At 45.1% G+C, this 21,065-nt stretch overlaps 5 protein-coding genes across 5 annotated transcripts; 2 read left to right on the top strand and 3 right to left on the bottom strand.

Annotated features, from left to right (window-relative positions):
• Positions 1-631: 631 nt before the first annotated feature.
• HO133_001361 (uncharacterized protein) lies at positions 632-6,319 on the bottom strand (the record flags this gene model as incomplete). Its single annotated transcript, XM_037292291.1, has 9 exons — positions 632-786; positions 905-1,516; positions 1,599-1,984; positions 2,158-2,507; positions 3,191-4,903; positions 5,035-5,578; positions 5,709-5,884; positions 5,940-6,097; positions 6,169-6,319. The coding sequence occupies 9 exons, from the start codon at positions 6,317-6,319 to the stop codon at positions 632-634; spliced, it is 4,245 nt and encodes a 1,414-aa protein (XP_037151710.1).
• Positions 6,320-8,004: 1,685 nt separating this feature from the next.
• Positions 8,005-8,904, top strand: HO133_001360 (uncharacterized protein; the record flags this gene model as incomplete). Its single annotated transcript, XM_037292290.1, has 1 exon — positions 8,005-8,904. One exon carries the CDS (start codon positions 8,005-8,007, stop codon positions 8,902-8,904), a length of 900 nt encoding a protein of 299 aa, XP_037151709.1.
• A 154-nt stretch (positions 8,905-9,058) lies between these two features.
• HO133_001359 (uncharacterized protein) lies at positions 9,059-9,692 on the bottom strand (the record flags this gene model as incomplete). The annotated part of the gene is made up of 3 exons (XM_037292289.1): positions 9,059-9,106; positions 9,154-9,253; positions 9,301-9,692. 3 exons carry the CDS (start codon positions 9,690-9,692, stop codon positions 9,059-9,061), a joined length of 540 nt encoding a protein of 179 aa, XP_037151708.1.
• A 533-nt stretch (positions 9,693-10,225) lies between these two features.
• Positions 10,226-14,569, top strand: HO133_001358 (uncharacterized protein; the record flags this gene model as incomplete). Its single annotated transcript, XM_037292288.1, has 5 exons — positions 10,226-10,299; positions 10,372-14,128; positions 14,179-14,250; positions 14,307-14,475; positions 14,532-14,569. 5 exons carry the CDS (start codon positions 10,226-10,228, stop codon positions 14,567-14,569), a joined length of 4,110 nt encoding a protein of 1,369 aa, XP_037151707.1.
• A 603-nt stretch (positions 14,570-15,172) lies between these two features.
• Positions 15,173-16,626, bottom strand: HO133_001357 (uncharacterized protein; the record flags this gene model as incomplete). Its single annotated transcript, XM_037292287.1, has 4 exons — positions 15,173-15,789; positions 15,850-16,183; positions 16,257-16,526; positions 16,597-16,626. 4 exons carry the CDS (start codon positions 16,624-16,626, stop codon positions 15,173-15,175), a joined length of 1,251 nt encoding a protein of 416 aa, XP_037151706.1.
• Between the last annotated feature and the right edge of the window lie 4,439 nt (positions 16,627-21,065).

Genomic DNA, 21,065 nt, shown 5'->3' with positions numbered 1-21,065 from the left:
TAGATGGGTAAAGGTGGAAGGGTGGGTAGGTAGGTAGGTGGGTGGGTAGGTAGGTAGGTAGGTAGGTGGGTAAAGGTAGGAAGGGAGGTAGGTAAGGTGGGTAGGGTGGTGTAGGTAGGTAGGTAGGTAGGATGGTAGGTAAAGGTGAAAGGATGGGTAAAGGTGGAAGGGATGGTGTAAAGGTGGAAGGATGATGTAAAGGTGGAAGGATGGTGTAAAGGTTCAAAAGGAGGTGGGATGTATATGAATGTGATCGGTTGGTGCAGTTGATTGGGTGAGTTGAGTTGAGTTGAGTTGGGATGGGATGGGATGAAGGTGGTTAGGGTGACAACGCACATCTCCCTCATACGGGTACCCTGATTGCCTTTCTAGCGATGAATGAACGAGACGAGATGGCCATCCGCGGGCTAGAGTAGATCTGCGCGGATTAGAGTATATATTAGTATATATGTATGTATGTACATAGGCAGTACCTGTGCCACTCCCTTCCTATCTCGTACGCCAGCGCCGCGTTCGTACACGGCCGGACACCCCAACTTACATACGGTACATTACATGCAAACTTACAGACGTACATTGCATATGTACGCAGTCACCAGGATCCCCGTCTGTCCTCGACATGCCCGCTCGCTCACTTCGGGAACAGGGCGACTTCGCAACCGCCCAGCCCCGTGCACGTGAGGCTGAATTTCTCGCGCCAGGGCTCAGGGTCTCGGCTTTCGATTGTGGGGAAGTCCTGCGCGAGGCGCGCGGTGACGTAGGATGCTTCTGTGAGGGCGAATTGTTCTGCCCGGTTTGTTCAGTGGTCTGTCTGTCTGAATGACACTTCCTGATCCAAGAAAAGAAGGAAGGAAGGAAGGAAGGAAGGAATAAAGAAAGAAAGAAAGGAGCTTGGGGCACCTACGACCGATGCAAATCCTCGGCCCGCCATTAAAAGGCAGATACTCCCACCCGACCCTCAAGCCTTTCTTCTCGCCCTGATCGAGCCAGCGCTCAGGCTTGAAGGATTCCGCGTCGTCGCCGTAGAGATCCTTGCGTCTATGCATGGTGTAGAGGCTCCAGTGGACCATCTGGCCCTTCGCGACGAACACGGGAGATTTCCCATCCTCCCCGCCACCCACCGGTAACACCGTGTCGACTTCCGCTTGGCGATCGTTTTCCGGCACGACGGGATACAGTCGCAACGACTCGTTGAGTACGGCGCGGAGGTACTTCATGTCTTTCAGGTTCTCGAAAGTGGGAAGTTCGCCGTCGAGGGAGTCGACTTCGCGCCGGAGTCGGGTCCAGACGTCGGGGCGTTTGGAGAGCTCGAACCAGACGTTGGAGAGTAAGGAAGCGGTGGTGTCGCGGCCGGCGAGGAGGATGTTGAGGAGTTCGGAGCGGATTTTGATCTTGTCTGATGTTTGGGAGACGAGCTCGTGGAGGAAGACGTAGCGGGAGGTTGGATCCTTCTCTGATTCAGACCTGCGTGCGTCTCGATTCGTCATGGCGTTCTCGACAAGCTTGTCGACGAAGTCTGTTGAGGGTCAGTCAGACATGTGGATCCAGTGTTGCTTCAAAGTGGACAAGTCTGGCTTGGACGAAGTGAGCGAACGTACTATGCACGACCCCGGTCTGCTGCTTCAATTTCAGATTCGGCAGAAACAGCCCCAGAAAGCCCCAAGCCCACCCCGTACGCCCATCACGGTCTTCTTCCGTAAGGCTAGTCCCATCAAGAGCTCGCAAGCAATAACCGTACGCATCCACGAACTCCGTGACGTCGGCATCCGCAAAGCCGGGTGCTAGAGTATTGGTACTTTCTCCAAAGAGAAGATCGGTGGCAACATCCAAACTGAATTTGAAAAACAAATCCTGCAGACCGACCGTGGAGCCATCCCTCGGGATCGCTTGGATTAAATGTTCGACGTGTTTCTCAAACATCTCGACGTCGCCAATCTGCGTTCTTACGAAATTCGGCCTCAACATCTCTCTCGAGTGCTGCCACCTGTGACCGGCTCAATTAGCATTGCCTTTTGGACTAGAGGTTCCGAGTCCAAACAGATCTCAACGAGCAGGTCCGGAATAACAGCAACGATATTACCCATCTACATAACTTACGATCTAAAAACCATAGCAATCAAGGAAAGAAACCGTTAAACCAAGGGAAAAAGCACCCACTCTTTCCCATCCGTCGTAAAAATGCCCTCCCCCAAAAACGGCCTCATCAACTTCTTCCGCGCATCCGTCAAACTATAACTCCGAAAATCGCTCGCGAGGAGACACTTCAGATTCTCCGGCTCGATCGTAGCCACAACGGTGTCGGTCAAAATCCTTATCTGTGCCGTATTCCACCCCACGAGATCGAACTGGCCCTTCATCATTTCGAGCGCTCGGTGCTCTTCGACGGCTCTGTAGCTGGCCCAGAGGAAGTCGAGTCCGAGCACCGGGTCTTTGTGGCGCCATTTCCGGAGGGGCTTGCAGCCGTTGGATGCGATGAAGCGGCGGCGGGATGCGCCGGTCGTGAGGCGCTGATGGGTGTAGTAGCATGTCAAGAGGCAGGCGAAGGAAAAGAGGATTTGGGAGAGGGAGAGGGGCCAGAGTAGAGTCATCATTCAAATGAAGGTGCCGGGGAGGGGGGTGGGGCATCAGGTGGAGTGAAGCGGGCACAGATTGGGGTTTCCGAATGTAGCTTATTACATACAGAAAGAGCAACGAACAGGCAGCGAGATTCTTTTCGAAGATGATTTAGGGGGGTTTTTTAATGTGGATATACGGGCCCGTGTATATACTTTAGCGGCAGGATACGTGAGGTAACGAGAGTACCCGCGACGGCTCGAAGCTTGAGGAATAGGCAACAAGAAATGGGGACCACTGACCAACAACTCTAGTCCAAACACAAAAGGAGGGTGATAATGATCAGTGCCCTATGTATTCTCGCCATTTACGACACAGCCAACAAACGTCTGTCAATGCGTGATGAACTCAGTAAACGAGCGGACCAATGGGAGCATAAGTCGAAGGCTCGGGAGGGCTAGCGCAGTCTTCATTGACAAGGTATCTTACCTTAACCTCTCAGGATGGCTTATGGTAGCTTCGTTGATCTAAGTACAAGCTATGTCTACATCTCATACAGTATTTATCATCCAGCAGGTCTGCTACAACCCGTGAAAGCCATTTCTAGACCGCATCCGCCTTGCAAACCCCACTATACACCCTCCCCACAACTCCCACACTCCAGGATCTGCTTCCTTTGATTTCCCCCAATCGTAACTTTAAAGCTCTTCCCTCCACATCTTCTACAAGTCACACCCTTTCCCTCCTCCCTCTGCGGGCTTTCCCCACCACTTTCCTCCTCACTGCTCAGCCTGCTAACCTGGGTATCTGCCTTTGCTATCGGCACGCCCAAGTGTGAATGATGCCTCTCAACGCTGGAGCGATTACTGCTCCCGGCCGTGCTTGTATTTGGAGAGTAGCCGTTGCGGTTGTGGCGACTGGGCTCGTACTTGGGGCCGAGATGGGATGCAGTAGCAGCCTGCGCCTGGTAGACGGCCGAGTTCCAGAACATATAGCTTTGCTCTCCTCGTAGCATCAGTGGATTAGCTTCGATGGCACATTTGGAGTCCATTTTCGGGGGTTTAAGGCTGAGTTTCTCAATGTCTAGACCTAGACCTTTAGATTCGTCAGAGGAGCGATGTGGGCTGTGTTGTTGAGAGGTGCTGGGCAGAGATGGAGTTGTTACGATCGTGTTTTGACTCGGAAGGCGAGCGGGTTGGAGGGATCCTGCACCCAACGACTTGCGTGGAGAGCTACTTCTCTGTTGGCTGAGACGGGAATTGTCGAAGCTTCCATTGTTGCTTGAAATCGATTGACGCCACGAGAGGATACGTTCGGATGAGGGATGGCCCATTTGGAGAGAGTCACGCCGGGAAGTTTTGCTGTTCTTCGTGGCGACCGAACTCGTTCTCCCGAGCATCTTCTTGGATAATGCGCTGTCGTTGTTCCGCAGCCGGTTTTGTAAGGCGCAATCTTGGCGGAAGACTTTGATATGACCCATGAAGTCAGCTGTGACAAGGATGTTGCCGTCTGGATGGGCGCAGCGAGCAAGGTAAGCTGGCGATTCTTCCGGCTTAGTGGTTCTGGTGACGTCGGGTGTCGTCGAAGTGGGAAGAATGTAACTGTCAGGTTGCGGGCTGCCTTCGGTAGGAGGTATGGAGGATGCCTGCGATTGCGTGCGACTGATTAGTGTCACGGGTGGAGGGTTGCATAAGTCGTACAGAGGGTCGCCTGATGCACTGAGGAGCTGTCTTGTCTTCGTAGGCGCCATGATCGCAGTAGTGACAATAGCTGAATGGGCTTCAAAAGTCTCGAGAGGCCGCTTGTCCCTTTCGGTTTCTGGCTGTCCTGTAGACCATATATATACCTTGCGATCCTCGCTACCACATACTATGTACCGCGCGTCATCGCTGAACGAAGCATGTATTTGACTGCATGAGTTCTCGTTACCTTTCAGTTTGAGCTCGAGACCCTTGTCTCTAAGATTGTAGACGCGTACCCGAGAGTCATTGCTGGTAATTAGAAGCTTGACTTCTCCGTTTGAATCTTCAGGTGGGTAGTTGATGGCTTGTATACCGGTGACTTTGCTTCCCTTGGCATTCTTTCCATGCGCTGAGCGAACATGGATCTGTGTCTGGTATTTCAAGCCTTCTGTTTCATAGAATAGACATAATCCGTTCAGACAGCCTGCGATTGCGGTCTTGCCATCCGGAGCAAATGCGACGGCAGTGACCAGGTCCGGTGTTTGTGTCCAATACGCGACGCTCTTGTCTGGTATGCTCCACAGTCGAAGTTTCGAATCCAGTGACCCTGCGAGGAAGAATCGATCATCGCGCGGATGGAATTGTATGGATGTGACAAAGTCACTGTGCTTGAAGCAGCATAGACATTCAGCCCTGCTAACGTGCCAAAGCCGTACTGTTTTGTCCATCGAGGAAGACAGAAGAAAGTTGTTCTACTGGTTGTCAGTCTTCTCCGACTTGAACTTTCGCACGAACATACTTTGCTCCAGCTCAGGTCCAAGATGCTTGCTGTGTGACCTCCATACTCCTGTACCGTCTTGGGTTTGAATACTGGCGCATTCAGTCGGACACTGTCGCCCGCCTTCGCCGCAGATTCCTCTTCTTTCTCATGCGTCTGTCGCTCGTCTTTTGTGGACAAGACTTCCCAGACTCTGACAACGTAATCCTTCCCACCGGCTGCCAGATGTTTGCCATCTTTTGAGAACTCCATCGCCCATATCGCATTGCCATCCTTTTCCCCATGTTTATATGCCCCGTTCTTGACAAGCCTACCTCCAGACTGTGCAATCTCCACACCCGACCTTCCCCTCAACTCCTGGGCGAGGAAGAGCCTCTGAAAGTCCCTCTCTTTCTTGCCATGTGATCGCACCTTGATGTATTTTGGCGGTGATGGAAATTGAGGTATGTATCCAATCGGCTGGGAGAATATTTCCGCATCCATTCCTTCGGTTCTTTTGTCGCCCACTTCGGAATCATTATCGTTGATCTCGGATAAGACGTCTTTCTTCTTCGGAGCGAAGCGGCTAAAGAATGAGACCCGGTTTCTAATGCATGAGGCACTTTCGTCAGCATTGTGGATTTTGAGTTCAGTGCCAGTCAGCCACAGATGTGGTAATCAAAATGCCAATGCTGACAGCGGCATTCAGCATTTACCTCTTGTCTTTTGAACCAGGACCCGCGCTATCGTTGCGTACAGCGGATGGCTCTGAGGAGGTCTGAGCTGTTGCTACGGATGCGCTATTATCACTTTCGCCGTTATCTTCTTCAGCGGCGCCTGAGCGCATCTTCAGAGGCAATGAGTTCGGCATATTCGCTCTGTTGAGGATATGCTGCACCGTATCTCAGCACAATCCCCTTGCTATGCCCAGGCACTCTGAGACGTACGTGTGATAGAGGGTCAATTGCTTGCGAATCTCTCCGTTCCTCTGCCCCGGGAGACTTGCTCGCAGCATGCGCCTGATTGCCAGAAAGGGTTTGCATGAACTTGCTTGGATAGCTTTTGGTATTTGGTAACTGTCGTGCTGGAGGAGCGGCGTCAGCGGCTCCGCGAATATATTTGTTGTTGTTGGCTGCGCCATATTGCCGAATCCTGCCAACTGTGATGGTATCTCACCTTCCACGCTCTCGGGTGCGATTACGCGCCCATTGCCTGTATTATTCGTTGCATCTCTCAATGGCAGGATGGCGGGCGTCGCCACCTTGGAGCTCGCTTCTCGTGACTGCGTATCTGCTCTCACTCTGATCTGTGGCAGCACCTCCGCCATCGTCGTGTGGCTTCGGCTTTCATTGAACAAAGGCCGTACCTCTCTTATCGCGCATCCAACGGACCTCCTGGTGCAATCCGCTAGGTCAGAACGTAAAGATCGCGGTGCAGTCCCTAACGAGCGCGTCGTAAAGCGATCTCTGAGGGTTTTCGATGTCACCGCTTGGAGCTGACAGGCCAATGTTTTCCATGCATGCAGCCCTAGCCGCTTTTGTGCTTGGGTGCATACAATTCTTATGCACACTCTAGAGATATAATATTTGATAGAGGGAGGACACCAATCAAACATTTCACATCTATCATAGTGCAAGAATCAATTGGGGTCCTCGACCTATCAGCCGCTGGTCTTCTGAGCGACAGGGCCCAACGAGTAATCAAAGCGCTTGGGATCTCCCCATCTTCTCATCGTTCCCGGCAATGCAGTTATGGTGTGATGCTCGATGGTTGGGAGCGGGCCGAGGCAACTGGGAGCTCTCTTAATCGTCAAGGTTGCATCCATATGGGTTTCCTCTGGAAGTCTACGGCTTCTTCTGAGCGCTCCCTAAGAAAGGAATCGTCAAGCCAACGGGGCCCGGGCCATCAACGTGGTCAGATTTAGAGCCGAAGGTATGCATTTATTCGAATACCTTCCACTGAAAAACGGAGAAGCTTGATCAGAATAGATGTGCAAGTCGAAATACGCGAATCAAAGACACGAATGATTTATGCTGCATAGACTAGGTACTTTACTAATAATTCTTCACACGGACAGCCATGTGATCGACAATGCATGGTTAGCTGGTCTGAGGCTGTTGTACTCCGTAGTAAAACTGAGGCGCCAGGGAAAGTCGTGATGAAAGCTGACTGGTTCAAGGATCCGTCCTATGCAGCTTGCATTCTAGGCGGAGGAATGGTTTGCGCCTCCAAACTATGATCGACGTTTAGGACTGAGGACTATACAAGTAAAGGGCCGTGCGTTTGTGTTACGTGTAACGTATAGAATATCTCCGTTCGCTTCGCTTCGCTTTGACTGATGTCTTAGATGTCCTTGATGTCTTTTCAGAACTTGCATGTCGCTAGACTATCTTGTACAGAATACTAACAAGCAGAAATATGTACCCCGTGTTTTAAGCAGCGCCTCCGCAGCAGGATTGTGTAGATCCTGTCAGATCAATGTCTTGCGGAAATACATGTGATTTGCCGAGGGATCTGCACTTTTGACATGCCGAACCAAAGGAATTGTGGTCCCAGAGGAGATTACTCTATCTCCTTTGCTTATTGAAGCAGGCATTCATTTGTCTGATCCGAACACTGGTTGGGCTGCAATTCGTTCAATGCGCCATAGTATATGCACGCTCGTACTTCGTATTTGGAAGTGCATCTTTAGCCTTGAAGTCTGAGTGCAACCTAGGAGAAAATCTACAAGCCTCACGGCGGGCCCTATTTAATGTTCCATCGGTAGCGACCCTATTTGCTGGGCGTCAGCCTCTCTGCCAGGGTTCTCCGCATATTCATGAGCCAGGGTTTGATCCTCGCCAACAATTCTCCATCTTAGGCCATTCGCCTAGTGAGCGTTGAAGTTTGCCTGGCCATGTACATTAGTGTGTACCTGCCCGCATTATTCTCCGTCCCCTTTCTTCCAGCTACCTTCATGATCCTCATTGCAAGACCATGACTCCATGACGTTGACCACCATTTGGCTTTGCAATGCTTTTTGAACCGCAAAGCGGTGGGGCCGGTCATCATCAGGTCAGCAAGGCTGTTCCCATAGGACCACCTTTGCACGCCTTACATCCGGCCAGTTCCTGGCAACCTCCTCTCCGAAACATTTCCATTTCTTCACTTCAACCAACAGAGCTGGTGACGCGGAAGTTATTGAAGAGATCCCGACCACAGGAAGAAGTAGACCGTTTTGGAGAAAGTATGTCCAGGAAGAAAAGGAGATTGAGGCACGAACTCGTGACTTCCAGGCTGAGCAGACCATACGCGACGCCAGCAACACACATCGCTCGAGGGGCTTGGCGCCTTGGTGTCTGGGCAAGGCAGAGGTTATCGGGCGGTCTACTCCTTCGGAAAGGGGCAATACTGAACTCGATTGCCAAGAAGAGGAAAAAAGCGACACTAGAAAGCACAAAGAAGATAGGATTTCATGAAGCGAATAGGGCACCCATGTACGGCAATACTTGCTACATGATCTCGCCACGGGCTAATAACATTAGATCGCAATCAGATTCTTCGCACAATCCGCCATCACAAGCATCTTTGAAACCATTTTCAGTCTTTACATCGTCCGACTACGATGCTTTCGACTATGAGGAGAACGAACCCATCGAGGATGAAGAAGATGAAGAGGACAATGTTGGTGATAACCAGCCTGTGTACAGCGACTTCCGCATGCTAGGTTCCTCTGATTCGGACGAGGAATTTGGCGATGCTTCTTACTCATTTGATACGCTAGACACCAGCTATCACCTTGGGATAGATCATGGCGAAAAGGCAATCCAACTCGTCATGGAGAACGAAAGGCAGGACGAAGTGTCGGTGGCACCCGTGACAGCCCGGATCCCATCTTCTTCCTATTCAGGGCTCGTTGCAGCTGGGGTTTAAATGCACTGGAATAATGGCGTCAGGGTGGAAACATATACCTTTGTTGCTCGAAACGTGGAATCACATCTGGCTTCTGGCATGCTCGTGCTCTGCATTCATGCGCGTTGGACCGTTGATCTGGCGCCTTAGAACATATAGCCTTTTTTTTACTCTTTCAAGAAGCCAGCTTGCGGGCTCGGTCCGCGGCGATCTCACACATTGCCTAGAATACTCAGCAACAATTGACAGTCTTGGCAAGGTAGCTCGAACCTTGATCGCATCAGTTCGCTCGAGGTCGATGTTCTCTCGATCAATGCGAGCCTGCATGTCCTCCAGTATTGTTGAACGATCTCTTCCATTGACAAAAACGCTGTGACGGAATGAGATACAGGTCTCTGTGTCGTTCATCGAACTTACACGTATCTCAGCCCTGGAAACGTCCGCTCATATAGGGAATTCAACTCCGACAGCTTATCTTGACCAGTCTCAGCGTCCAGTGCCAACTGTGCCTGTTCGCCCTTGCTCTGTGTGCTGTCTATTTTTTTCTCACCCAACCTCGGATGGGCTCCCAGTATGCTTTCCAACCATTTAGAGTCGCTTGTAGAGGATGACTCGGCCAGATGTGTGAGCTGCACTCCAATGCTCGCAACCAAGTCGTCATAGGAAGAGAAGGGTTGATCCCGTAGTAAGTCAACAGAGAGGGTGTGAAGCGGCACGCTCGGCTCGAAAAGGTGGTCGAGGATCGTCGCAAGTTCGGCCGTTGGGAGGGAAGGGAGCGTTGTGATGGGTGGAAGTCTGTATGCAGCCATTACTGATGGTATTCCTCGGCTTTCTCGTTGAAAATGGTATGATAGTATTGTTCCCGTTCTCCGCAAGACAGTGGTGCTTCGTAGGATTGATTGTAGCAATAGATAGCGGTTAGTGCTAGGAGCCGCATTGATGGCGGGTATGCAGGTACTCGGTACGAGTTGCGAGCTCGTTATCTCCCTCGGCTCTTTTTGCTGTGGGAAGACAGAGAGATACCTCTATAGAGTCTGCGGAGTCTGTGGATAGAAGAATCAGTTGAGAGGGTAATGAAATACCGGTATACTTTCTTCAGCCTCAGAATGACATGAATGATATCGAGACCCGCGGACCTAGGTAAAGTAAACCTAGCTTGGGAGGAACGGTGCCCCGCAGCGTTATCCCCGTTTTGCCACAAGGCGATCTTAGTGCCGACCCCTGAAACATCGATCGTCCAGTAGCCAAGAGTATCATTAGCGACTGAGCGACGCAACTTGTGCTGAGCGACTTCCACCAGGCAGGGCAGCAAGTAGCCCAGTAGAGTCCATGAAGAGGGATAATGTCACTTAATGGCTTGGAAGCCACCGACGTCAATGATGCCCACCAGGCTGCCCTCGGTGAAGGTGGAGGATGGTTTGTTTTCCTGAAACGCCCCCAAGGAAAGAAGAGAGGTTTTTTTTCCAGAGCTAACGACTCCTTCTGTAGGTTCCTGCTCAAGTATCTTAGTCGAGATGAGGTGGGCTTGTTAGAAAAGGGAAACCGCGGTCTCGCGGAATTGGAAGATGTGGTCACTCGCTATGAGGAGCAGTCGCCCTTGTATGGCTTCATACAATATCGAAGGAGGAAGGTGATACTCAAGTACATACCGGACGGGACGTCACGACTGCTGCAAGGTAAACCCCTTCATTTTCAGTGGTCGCAATTTCTTCACCATGCTAAGAAGAAGACAGCTCGTGTAACTGTTCAATTCCAGTCGGTCATCGAGAAGCTCTCGCCTCATGATACAATATTTTCCTTTGCCCATTCAGCGGACCTGAGAGACTCCACTCTCTCCTCGGCGTGTTCACTGCATACTGCTACCGCGTCAATCAAGTCTTCGAATGATTCACTCCCACAAAGCGGCCTGGCAGAAATAACGGAGGATGCATCAGAATGTCGGGTTAATGCTGTCGAGGGTGGAGTGGTACATGGTGGTACCGCAAGCGACGAAGAGCGATCTCCAGGTGCAGAATATACCCAAACACTGCCTGAGAAAGTGAATGGATTCACTAGCGCGGATCGTATTCACCACAGATCCACGTCGGCTACAACACAGAGTTCGTTCCGCCCACGTACTACTAGTAATACAGACAAGCCGCTCCCACCACCACCTGGAGAACACACTCGCGAGGACACAGGCCCCAGCCCTATACTCGACTCCGGTGATTGCAACAAAAGGCCTAGCATGGATGGACGATTTTCTTCAAATTCGACTCGGCCAAGCACAAGAGATCTATACGACGCGTACGGATACAAAAGAAAGGCAAATAAGGGACCACGACCTTCGACTGACTCTGTTGGAGCGCCAAACAATTTAGATTCTCCATCCAATGAATTTCGACCGGTGTCATCACTACCTGCAGGCCTTCGCATGCCATCACGCAAAGCCGTCCCGGCCAGACCAGGTTCTCGGCAAGCTCAGGCGAGCGCTCCAACCCAGACCAACTCTCCGGTTACAACCAGTCCTCCAGCTCAGGCAACTTCCCCAGGTATGATGACACCGAAAAAAGCTCCTACCGCGCCGGTAGCCTCCATCCATGTACTTGAGCGGAATCTTCCTACGCCGAACGATGGATTGAGGGCACTGAAGATGCCTGAGCCGGCATCACCAAAGATGACACCTGAGAAGCAAAGACTGATGAAGGCTCTACAGCTGCGGCAGAAGCAAATAGCAACGCGAAATACCGTTAATAGCTTCGGCAGTAAGAGTGTGTCTAAGGAGCCGGAGTTCACCAAACCGGAGATTGACGATAGTATCATTCGTGCAGTAATCGATGCATCTAACTCAACAGAGGGGCCCGAGCCCGTCCAAATTACTACCAAAGACATTGCCAGGGAGGACTCTCGTCATCTTGAGGACTCGCCAATATCAATGCCGGAGACGGCCGAAGAACCGTCAACACAGGCTTCATCGATTACAGATGAGGAAGAAGCCTTAGCGCAAAAGCGACAAGAAAATCTTGCAACCTCGATACCTACAATATCAGAACACCAAGACCTGCTCTCCGAAGACTTGGCTGAGAACACCCATCCCCAATTGATTGGCAGCCAGGAGGTAATGCCAGAAGACTTCAAGAAAAACGCACTGAGGAAAGCTGCTTCGATCGAGAGCCTCAAAGATCGAAGCCAGCCTTCTGCGCCTACGCGATCCGATGTTTTCATAGCAGACAAGGATATGGCGGAGCAGAAAGCGATGGGCAAGGAATTTCCAAAGTCCGGACATTTTGATCAGCCAACAGTCACGAGTGAACAATCTCTGGATGAGGAGAAGGTTGTGACAACTAGAGAAACCAATGGGGACAAGCAGCTCTCGCCAAGCCCATCCTTGGAAGTTCAGGAACCAAAAGATCAATCCAGGGCTGGTGATGGGCCTCCTTTAGTCGATCGAAGAATTATGTCTACGGCAGAAATCGATGAGAACAAGGGCTTCCAGCAAAGCGAACCGCTAGCAGTCCATGACAAGGCAGCCTACACAGGAGAAGTATCTGAGCATGAAGACATTCTACAAAGCCAATCTCTAGAACACGACAAGAGGGTTTGCTCTACTCCGAATACGGATGATCACATGCCAGTCTTGCAAACTCAATCCGAAAAAGGCCATAGCCAGTCACTTGAGCACCCAGCCCGGAGCTCCGACGAACTCGTGCTTCGCGAAGCCCAGAATGACATCCTCAAACCCTTGCTCGTAACACGGTCTCCCTCCTCCAAATCCATTACTGTTCCCTCCAATAGTGTCGATGCTCACGAAGTCCCACTACCGCCCATTGATGAGGATGAAGAAATCAGTCTCAGCCCCCAACGAGCTCTATTCCTAGAGCAAGCTAATACGCATCCTCTTGATATTGATGGCGAATCAAAAGCCACAAGACAACAGTCTAAAGAACCGTCCCAGGATAGCAACCACTCGAGTAAACAGCCTTCAACCTCAAATGGTGTGGGCGAAAGGCAGACAGAGAGGCAATTCCGGAGCCAAGGGGTGATCAATCCCATCAAACGAGTGTCCAGCCCAGATCAATCGGACGACCCTTTCCTCTCAGATGATTCCTTCATGGAGGAGCTCAAAAGCGCTACGGTGCAAGAAGCCAAGCCTGTCTCTGTTTCGAAATCTCCTATCAAGCCTGTGTTTTCAAGATCTGAGAGTGAGCAAAGATTGAACGGATCTGCTCGGGGTTCTCGAAGCGTATCGACACCTGTTGATAACTCCGCCAAGGACGAAGAAGTTTTCTCTTCACTGCGACTGCCGACACCTCGATCGACGTCTAGATCATTCTCGGCGCAGCATGCGCCACGTCCTGATTTGCAGCAGTCACAGGTACCAATCTCCAAGAAGATTGGCGTGTCATCAAGTATCTCGCAACGGATTAAAGCACTTGAGCAACTTTCAACTCGCCCAACAAGCCCTATATCGCCAAACCTAGCTCCTAATACATCTACTTTCCTTGGTTTGCGCAAGACTTCACTCCGGACTCCCTCGGGTGATTCGGACTATAAGAACAGCAACATCAATAAAAGTCGTCCTAGTACAGCATATCCTTCGCCTTCACCATCTCCAGAACCCTTCAACTCGAGTCTATTCAATCACGCGAACAAAGCTGATTACTCGCGTTCGATCAAATCAGTGACCGCCCCAATCGTTCGTGAAGTAAGGGACAAGTCGCCTGAAATTCCATCTAACCCGTCTGAGCCACGTCACCTGGACGTTGAAGAAAGGCCTCTCCAACGGGAGCGCCAAAAGAGTCCACCACCTGCAGAGCACAAAAGCATGGGACCTCCACCGCTTTCGCCTCTAAAGCCGCCGAGGCCTAGGTTTGGCCGATACTCTTCCACGCGCTCAGGATCCTCTTCAAGCAATGAGCAAAAGCTCGAGCCTCCGCAGACCACACGACGAGACTCCTTTGCCAGTATTCGCTCTAAGTCGAGTCGTGCAGGGAGCGAAGTCGAGCTGCCACGCACAATCAGCGATTCTTCTCTAAGCGGCGTGGCCAGTCTGGATGGTACTCAAGATGAGAAGAAAGACTCGAGGCGGAGTCGGTTGTTGAAGCGCATGTCGAGCATCTCATCCATGTCTCGGAGAAGTATTGCCCATGCACTTAGTCCTGGTCCGAAGGAAGCCCCTATAATTGAGCGTCAAGAGCCCGTCCAAGAGGCACCTTCCACTTCTGTGGATGTTGGAGATGTGAACGTCCAATTCCCTGACAACTTGGTAAGCTCTGCTTTGGATTTCTTGCTCACCTTGACTAACATGTTCTCTAGCTTTGGAAGAGACGACACATGCTCATCGATGCGCACGGCGTTCTCGTCCTTTCAGCATCCAAATCAGATAACGTTAGCGGCACCCCCTAAATACACTCCTTGGATACTTTTACTGATACTCACGGCAGAATTCAAAGATCATCACCAAACGATATCCCCTTTCCGATTTCCGTGCTCCATATATACCAGATCAAGACCGACAGGAGTTACCCAACAGTGTTGTCCTCGACTTCAAGGATGGCAGTACATTGCAATGCGCCTGTGAGCATCTTCAGGGCCAAGCGGGAGTCTTGAAAGGTATGTACCGGCCATCGATATACCTCACAGCCCTTCTAACAACGATAACCGTACAGCTCTCAGGCACGCATATTCTACACACCAATCGCAGTAATAAAATCTCCATATACCCACTTTTGTTCTCTTCTCAAGGGATGTACTTTACAAACATAGCAAGTTCGATTTCCGGCGGCAAGCAACGTATGAGCGGATGATTGTACGTATCTTTTCCGGTGTCAATAGGATATAGATATGGCGACGACACGTTGCGGCATGTCTTGTAGGATCAGATTTGCAAGGATTGAAGAGCAAGGTGGCTGAGAATCGTTGAAGTCTTTCCGCAGATAGCGTTCTACTTCATGAGTATATTTTGAGGATATAAATCATTGCTGATATATAACCAATGAGTGAAGAGCATAATACGTCTACACGTTGGTGAATTGTGAGACTTGAATCAAGACTTAAGCCGTCAGGTGGGATAATGCTGATGATTTCACGTTTGCAACCAGGAAAACGGAGTGTGCAGCGCCTTTTGATTCACTGACTATCCTGTGTATGCTATTCCCCTCTTTCCAACAATGCATCGCCTCATACCGCGCCCAACGCCAGCAAATGTCGTGCACGTATGGAACAAAAGAAACCCAATCAGAGCAGGTGGTGAGTGAAGGATAATGTACAGTCGGAAGCAAAGGACGTGGGGCGTTTCGAATGGCCCCGTTCAGAACTCTTCATCAAAGTTGAAGTCCCCGCCATTCTCATTCTTCTTCTCCTCTTGTCCCTCGACAACCTCCTTCTTGTTCGCGCTGGCCATCACGCCGGCTTTCTGGTAGTCGCCGACGCGTTTTTCGAAGAAGTTGGTCTTGCCGGCGAGCGAGATGGATTCCATGAAGTCGAATGGGTTGGTCGCTTTGTAGTATTTCTGGTTGCCGAGGGCGAGGAGGAGGCGATCGGCGACGAATTCGATGTATTGTTTCATGAGGTTGGCGTTCATGCCCAACAGCGCGCACGGCAGTGCCTCGGTCAAGAACTCCTGCTCGATGGCCACGGCCTCGGTAATCACGTCTTGCACGGCCTGCTTGCTTGGGCGGTTGTTCAAGTGTGAGAAGAGCAAGCAGGCGAAATCGGTGTGCATGCCCTCGTCGCGGGAGATGAGTTCGTTTGAGAAGGTGAGACCGGGCATCAGACCGCGTTTCTTGAGCCAGAAGATGGAGGCGAAGGAGCCGCTGAAGAAGATGCCTTCGACGGCGGCGAAGGCGATGAGTCGTTGGGCGAAGGTGGAGTTTTTGTCGGATATCCACTTTAGGGCCCAGTCGGCTTTTTTGCGGATGCAGGGGACTGTGGAACGCGTTAGTGATTCGGATACGTGTATCGAGGCTTGGAAGATGGTGGGCTTACTGGTGTCTATGGCATCGAACAGATATGTGCGCTGCTTCTGCTCCTTGATGTATGTGTCGATGAGCAGGGAGTATGTCTCGGAGTGGATGTTCTCCATCATGATCTGAAAACCGTAGAAGCAACGTGCTTCTGGTATTTGAACTTCACCGCTGAAACGCTCGACGAGGTTCTCGTTGACGATTCCGTCTGAAGCAGCGAAGAAGGCGAGGACGTGGGAGATGAAGTAGCGCTCATCGTCGTTCAGTCGGTTGTTCCAGTCGTGGAGGTCTTTGGAGAGGTCAATTTCTTCGGCGGTCCAAAAGGAGGCTTCGGCTTTCTTGTACATTTGCCATATCTATGTTGATAATAGATGTAAGCTAAAGACAACTGAAGGCACTTTACGAGTGTCGCGTGTGGTAAACACGCACCTCATGATATTTAATAGGAAAGAGCACGAAGCGATGAGGGTTTTCTTGTAGCAGAGGCTCGTCTGCCTCCTCTGGTTTGATCGTAGGTGCAACAGTTGGCGTCACTTCCTTCTTGGCATCATAGACTTCGACGAGGGGCTTCTTGAGCTCAAGGTCGTCCATCACAGGAGCGGGGATGTTGACTGGAACATTCTCCTTGTCGACGGGCTCGAACTTGAGCTTCTTTGCAGGCGAGTCACCCATCTTGAGGTTCTCCAGTCCAGAAGATGCCTGTGTCGTGTTCTGTTAGCATTGGATGGACAGCAAGTTGGAGATTTGTGCGGTGGCGATGCAGTCATACCTGCTTTGATGGCGTGATCTGGGTTGCCATTGTGTAAAATATGTTGCAGTAGAGTATGTTATCGGTGTGCAGCTATGGCAAACAAAAGTATTGCCCGAAATTGTGGATGGTTGATCAAGTGAAGGAACAAAGAGACACGAGAAAGATAATTGAAGCGCGTTGTTTCTCCAGCGCGCGCTCAAGGCTAATGATGCAAGGTACCATTAGTCATCAATTTTCAGCCTTACAAAGTCGCGCATCCACGTGGGGCTCACTCATAAAAGAATCCGGCTAACTCCTCTACAATCTTGGTCTGATTGTTGCCAACGGTGTAGTGGCCCACCCCTGCCCATATTGCGAAGAACCAATGGTACCGTCCTCTATAGAAGGGACCTGGCGTCAACACCAGCCTTTGATATTCCCACCCATGGCGTAAGAACTCTAGCTTTCATCGAGAGGAGACCAGCCTCCAGGAAATTTTGGCACAAAATGCTGGATTTTGATTCCAGCCGTGGCGGAAGCATTGGCCTGGGATGAGTACTCGACGAATCATGGTACGAGGGTGACAGCCAGGAACCCAAGTCGCTGGTCAATGACCTTCCGATCATGAGGGAGAAGAAGAAGAAGACCTTGAAGAAGAAGACCTTGAAGAAGAAGACCTTGAAGAAGAAGACCTTGAAGAAGAAGACCTTGAAGAAGAAGACCTTGAAGAAGAAGACCTTGAAGAAGAAGACCTTGAAGAAGAAGACCTTGAAGAAGAAGACCTTGAAGAAGAAGACCTTGAAGAAGAAGACCTTGAAGAAGAAGACCTTGAAGAAGAAGACCTTGAAGAAGAAGACCTTCCATAATTCGTCATCTGCAAATCTGAAAAGTTCCTTTCCGCACGATTTCCGCCGGGTCCGCACCATAAGCACGATTTAGCACGATTTAGTCTATTAAGTAGACTTTATTTATATTTAATTCTTTCCATCAATTTAGTAATTAAATATAGTAAACTTCGCGTTTAGTAAGTTAAGATAGTATTTATTTAAGTTAGCTAGATTTTAGAGCGACTATAAGCTATTAATTTAATAGTATATATTTAAAAATTCGAGGAACTATACGTAAGATAGATTTTCTAGATTATTCGAGTTAGATAATATTATTAATAATAATAATATTTATTAAAAGTTTAATTCGATTAATTAAATATATATTAAAAAGATTTTCGAGATTATTCGAGTTAAATAGTATTATTAATTATAATAATATCTATAAAAATTCTAGATTAATTAATCTCGCTAGTAATATTAGTATTTATAGTATATTTAAATTAAACGATATCGTCAATTATAATAATGTCTCTAGAGTATTTAATTCGAATTAAACTTAATATCTCTAGATATCTAATAAAAGTTATCGATTTAAAATTTATCGCGATATTTTATTATAATATTAATAATATTTATAATCTCTAAAATATAGATTTTTAAATAATTAGAATTTCAAGCGCTATAGCGATATTTAATCCTTTATTAATTCTTATTTAATTCGCCTAATAGATAAAGAGATTAACCCTTTCTATTCTATTTATTACACTATATATTCTTTATATTTTTTCTCTCTATCTAATATAACTTTATTAATTTATAAATACTTATTCTCTTCGTAAGTCGCCTCTTTTCTTATTCGCTATAGTAAAGCTATAGATAATATATTAAAGTTTAGCCTTTTTTACTTATTCTCTCTACTTATCGAGATACGAAGTATTTATACTTTAAGCTTAAAGAGATTTAAGTTTTAATTATTATTTATTAAATCGATTTCTTTTTATTTAATTATTTTATATATCGATTATTTCTTAATAACTCGCGAGATTCTCTTATTATCTTTAAATAAGCTTAAATTTAATCTTTTAAATAATTTAATATTAGCGAATCTTAATATAACTTCTCTTAAAACGCTTATAAAACTCGATTTCTCGATAATATTATTTAGCGAATTCTTATATAAATTATTTAATTTAGAAGATTTCTATATCTTTCTTATTAATTTAAAATATATCTTTAAAATACGCTATTATAATATATAATATATAATAAATCTTTTCTATTATCTTATATCTCTTTAGAACTTCTTAATATACTTATATATTTCTAAAAAGTATTATAATTATACGAGTAATAAAATAATAGTAAAGAGTTTATCTTCGACTTTCTTATTATCTTATCTTTTAATATAAAAATATCTAGAATTATAATTCTTTAGATTATAATAAAAAGCGATTATTATAAAAATTATAATATTATTAAATAAGAGTAATTAAAAATACTTACTTCTTTATCTAAATTTAAAAAATACTCTCTTATTATAGAAGAAAATTTTATATAATAATATAACTATTAATTAAAATAAGAAGTATTTCTTATTCTAAAGACTATTAATTAGAAAAGTTAATTAATCTAAATTTTATAAAATATATTATATTTTATTTATTTTATAGATCTTAACGCGTAAATTAAAGATTAATTAATAAATTACTAATTATTATCTTTAGATTTTCGAGTAATAATGTTATATAAATCTTAAGATAAGATTAAATAATATCCCGAATTTTCTTTATTAGAGTTAAATGAAAATCGCCTATATAGTTAAAAAGCTATATTTTTATTAGAAAGAGTTTAAAGTATTAATAGTAATAATTAATTAGAGATATTAATATCTTTCTCACCTTAAAATATATAGATTAATTATTAATACTTTATATAGATCGAGTATTCTTATAAAGTTATTATCTCTAATTTCTTTATATTTTAATTATTACTTAATTAAGTATATTAATATAATACTTTAACTAGAGACTTAACTCTTAAAGACTTAGATATTTAAAATCTTTATTAATTATAATTATTATAAATAAGATAATTCTTATTATCTTAAATATATTAAGATACTCTTTCTTAATATTATAATCGCGCCTTTCTCGTTATATTAAATTATTTTAAAGCGTAATTTAACGATTATCTTTATTTAAGCTATCTTATAAAATATAATTTATATATCTTTCTTTATTCTAATCTATTAATAATATATAATTTAATATTATTAAAAATATTAATAAAGCTTTAAATTCTCTTATCTTATTTAATAGACGTATCGATAGAGAGCTTAAACGAGCTATATATTAGTAACGCGGCTTTAATATAATAGCGTCTAACGACTCTATTTAGCGTAATACTTTTTAATATCGAATTATCTATAGCGATTTAGTTATTATTTTACTATACTTAGAATATATACTTATTCTTATATCGAAGCTCTATACGAAGTGTTTTAGCTTCGTTATTATAAAGGCGACTTCTCTCGATAGATTATTTTCTATCTCAACTTAGTATATATTTATCAACTTAGATATTTAGTCGTATAGTATATTCTTACTTCGTCTCGTTAATTCTAATTCTTCGTCGCTAATAAGAACTACTTTAAATTCTATAGTTCATATTAGCTAGTTTATATTAATATTATTTAATTCTAGAATTAATTAATTAATAATTAATATTACTACTCTTTATTTTAAATTTAATAATTTTAATACTTAATTAAGATTTAAATAAAAGTTTTTTTATCGCTTTTTATTAAGATATTAGCTTAATAGAAGATATAAATTAAATAAAAATATATCGAGTTTATAATTTTCGCCTTTATCTTTAATTTTAAAAGAAGAATCTTTTTTACTATTTATAATAGTATATAAAATTAAGAGAGTATTATTAATATTAAGAAGAGCTTTATTATATATAATAATTATAATTATTAATAATTTCTTTATCTTCTATAAACTAATAAAGTCGTTTAAAAATTTATTATTATTATAATTAAGTACTATATATATATCCTTTTTAGACTTATATATTCTATAATATTTAAATAATTTAAGATCTATTTATTTATATTTTTTAATATATCTTTTTCTCTTATTAATTTTCTTTATTTTATTTACTTTTTATTAATATATAATTAATAATATCTTCGCGAATAAGTAGATTATAATTTATATTTCTTATCTTTTTAACTTTCTTCTCTCTTCTAGCGTTTTTAGCTCTCTTTATTACTATTCTCTTTTTTATATTCTATCTTAAAGTTCTTATAATCTCTATAATTTAAATATAATAAACTTATTTAATAGAATACGAAGTATTATAAATCTTTTATCGTTATTAAAAGTTAGAATAAAATTAATATTAAACGCTAAAGATAATAATAAATAAAATATAAAAGTAAATATATTTAAATAGATAAAAAAATAAAAGAGTAAAGAGAAGTTATTAATTTAAAAAGAGGGGCTATTAATTAACGCGTTTTTAACTTATTTAAATTAAAGCGCGTTAAATTTCTATTTAAATTTAACTATCTATTTAACTTAAATACTCTATTTAAATTAAATAATATTTTTATTAATAATCTCTATTTAAATTAAATAAATTTTTTATTAATAATTAACGTTAAGTTAA

This window comes from Letharia lupina (assembly GCF_014066315.1).
Source record: "Letharia lupina isolate WasteWater1 chromosome Unknown contig_12, whole genome shotgun sequence".
NCBI classification, from domain to species: domain Eukaryota; kingdom Fungi; phylum Ascomycota; class Lecanoromycetes; order Lecanorales; family Parmeliaceae; genus Letharia; species Letharia lupina.
This window is presented reverse-complemented; position numbering and strand designations above follow the sequence as displayed.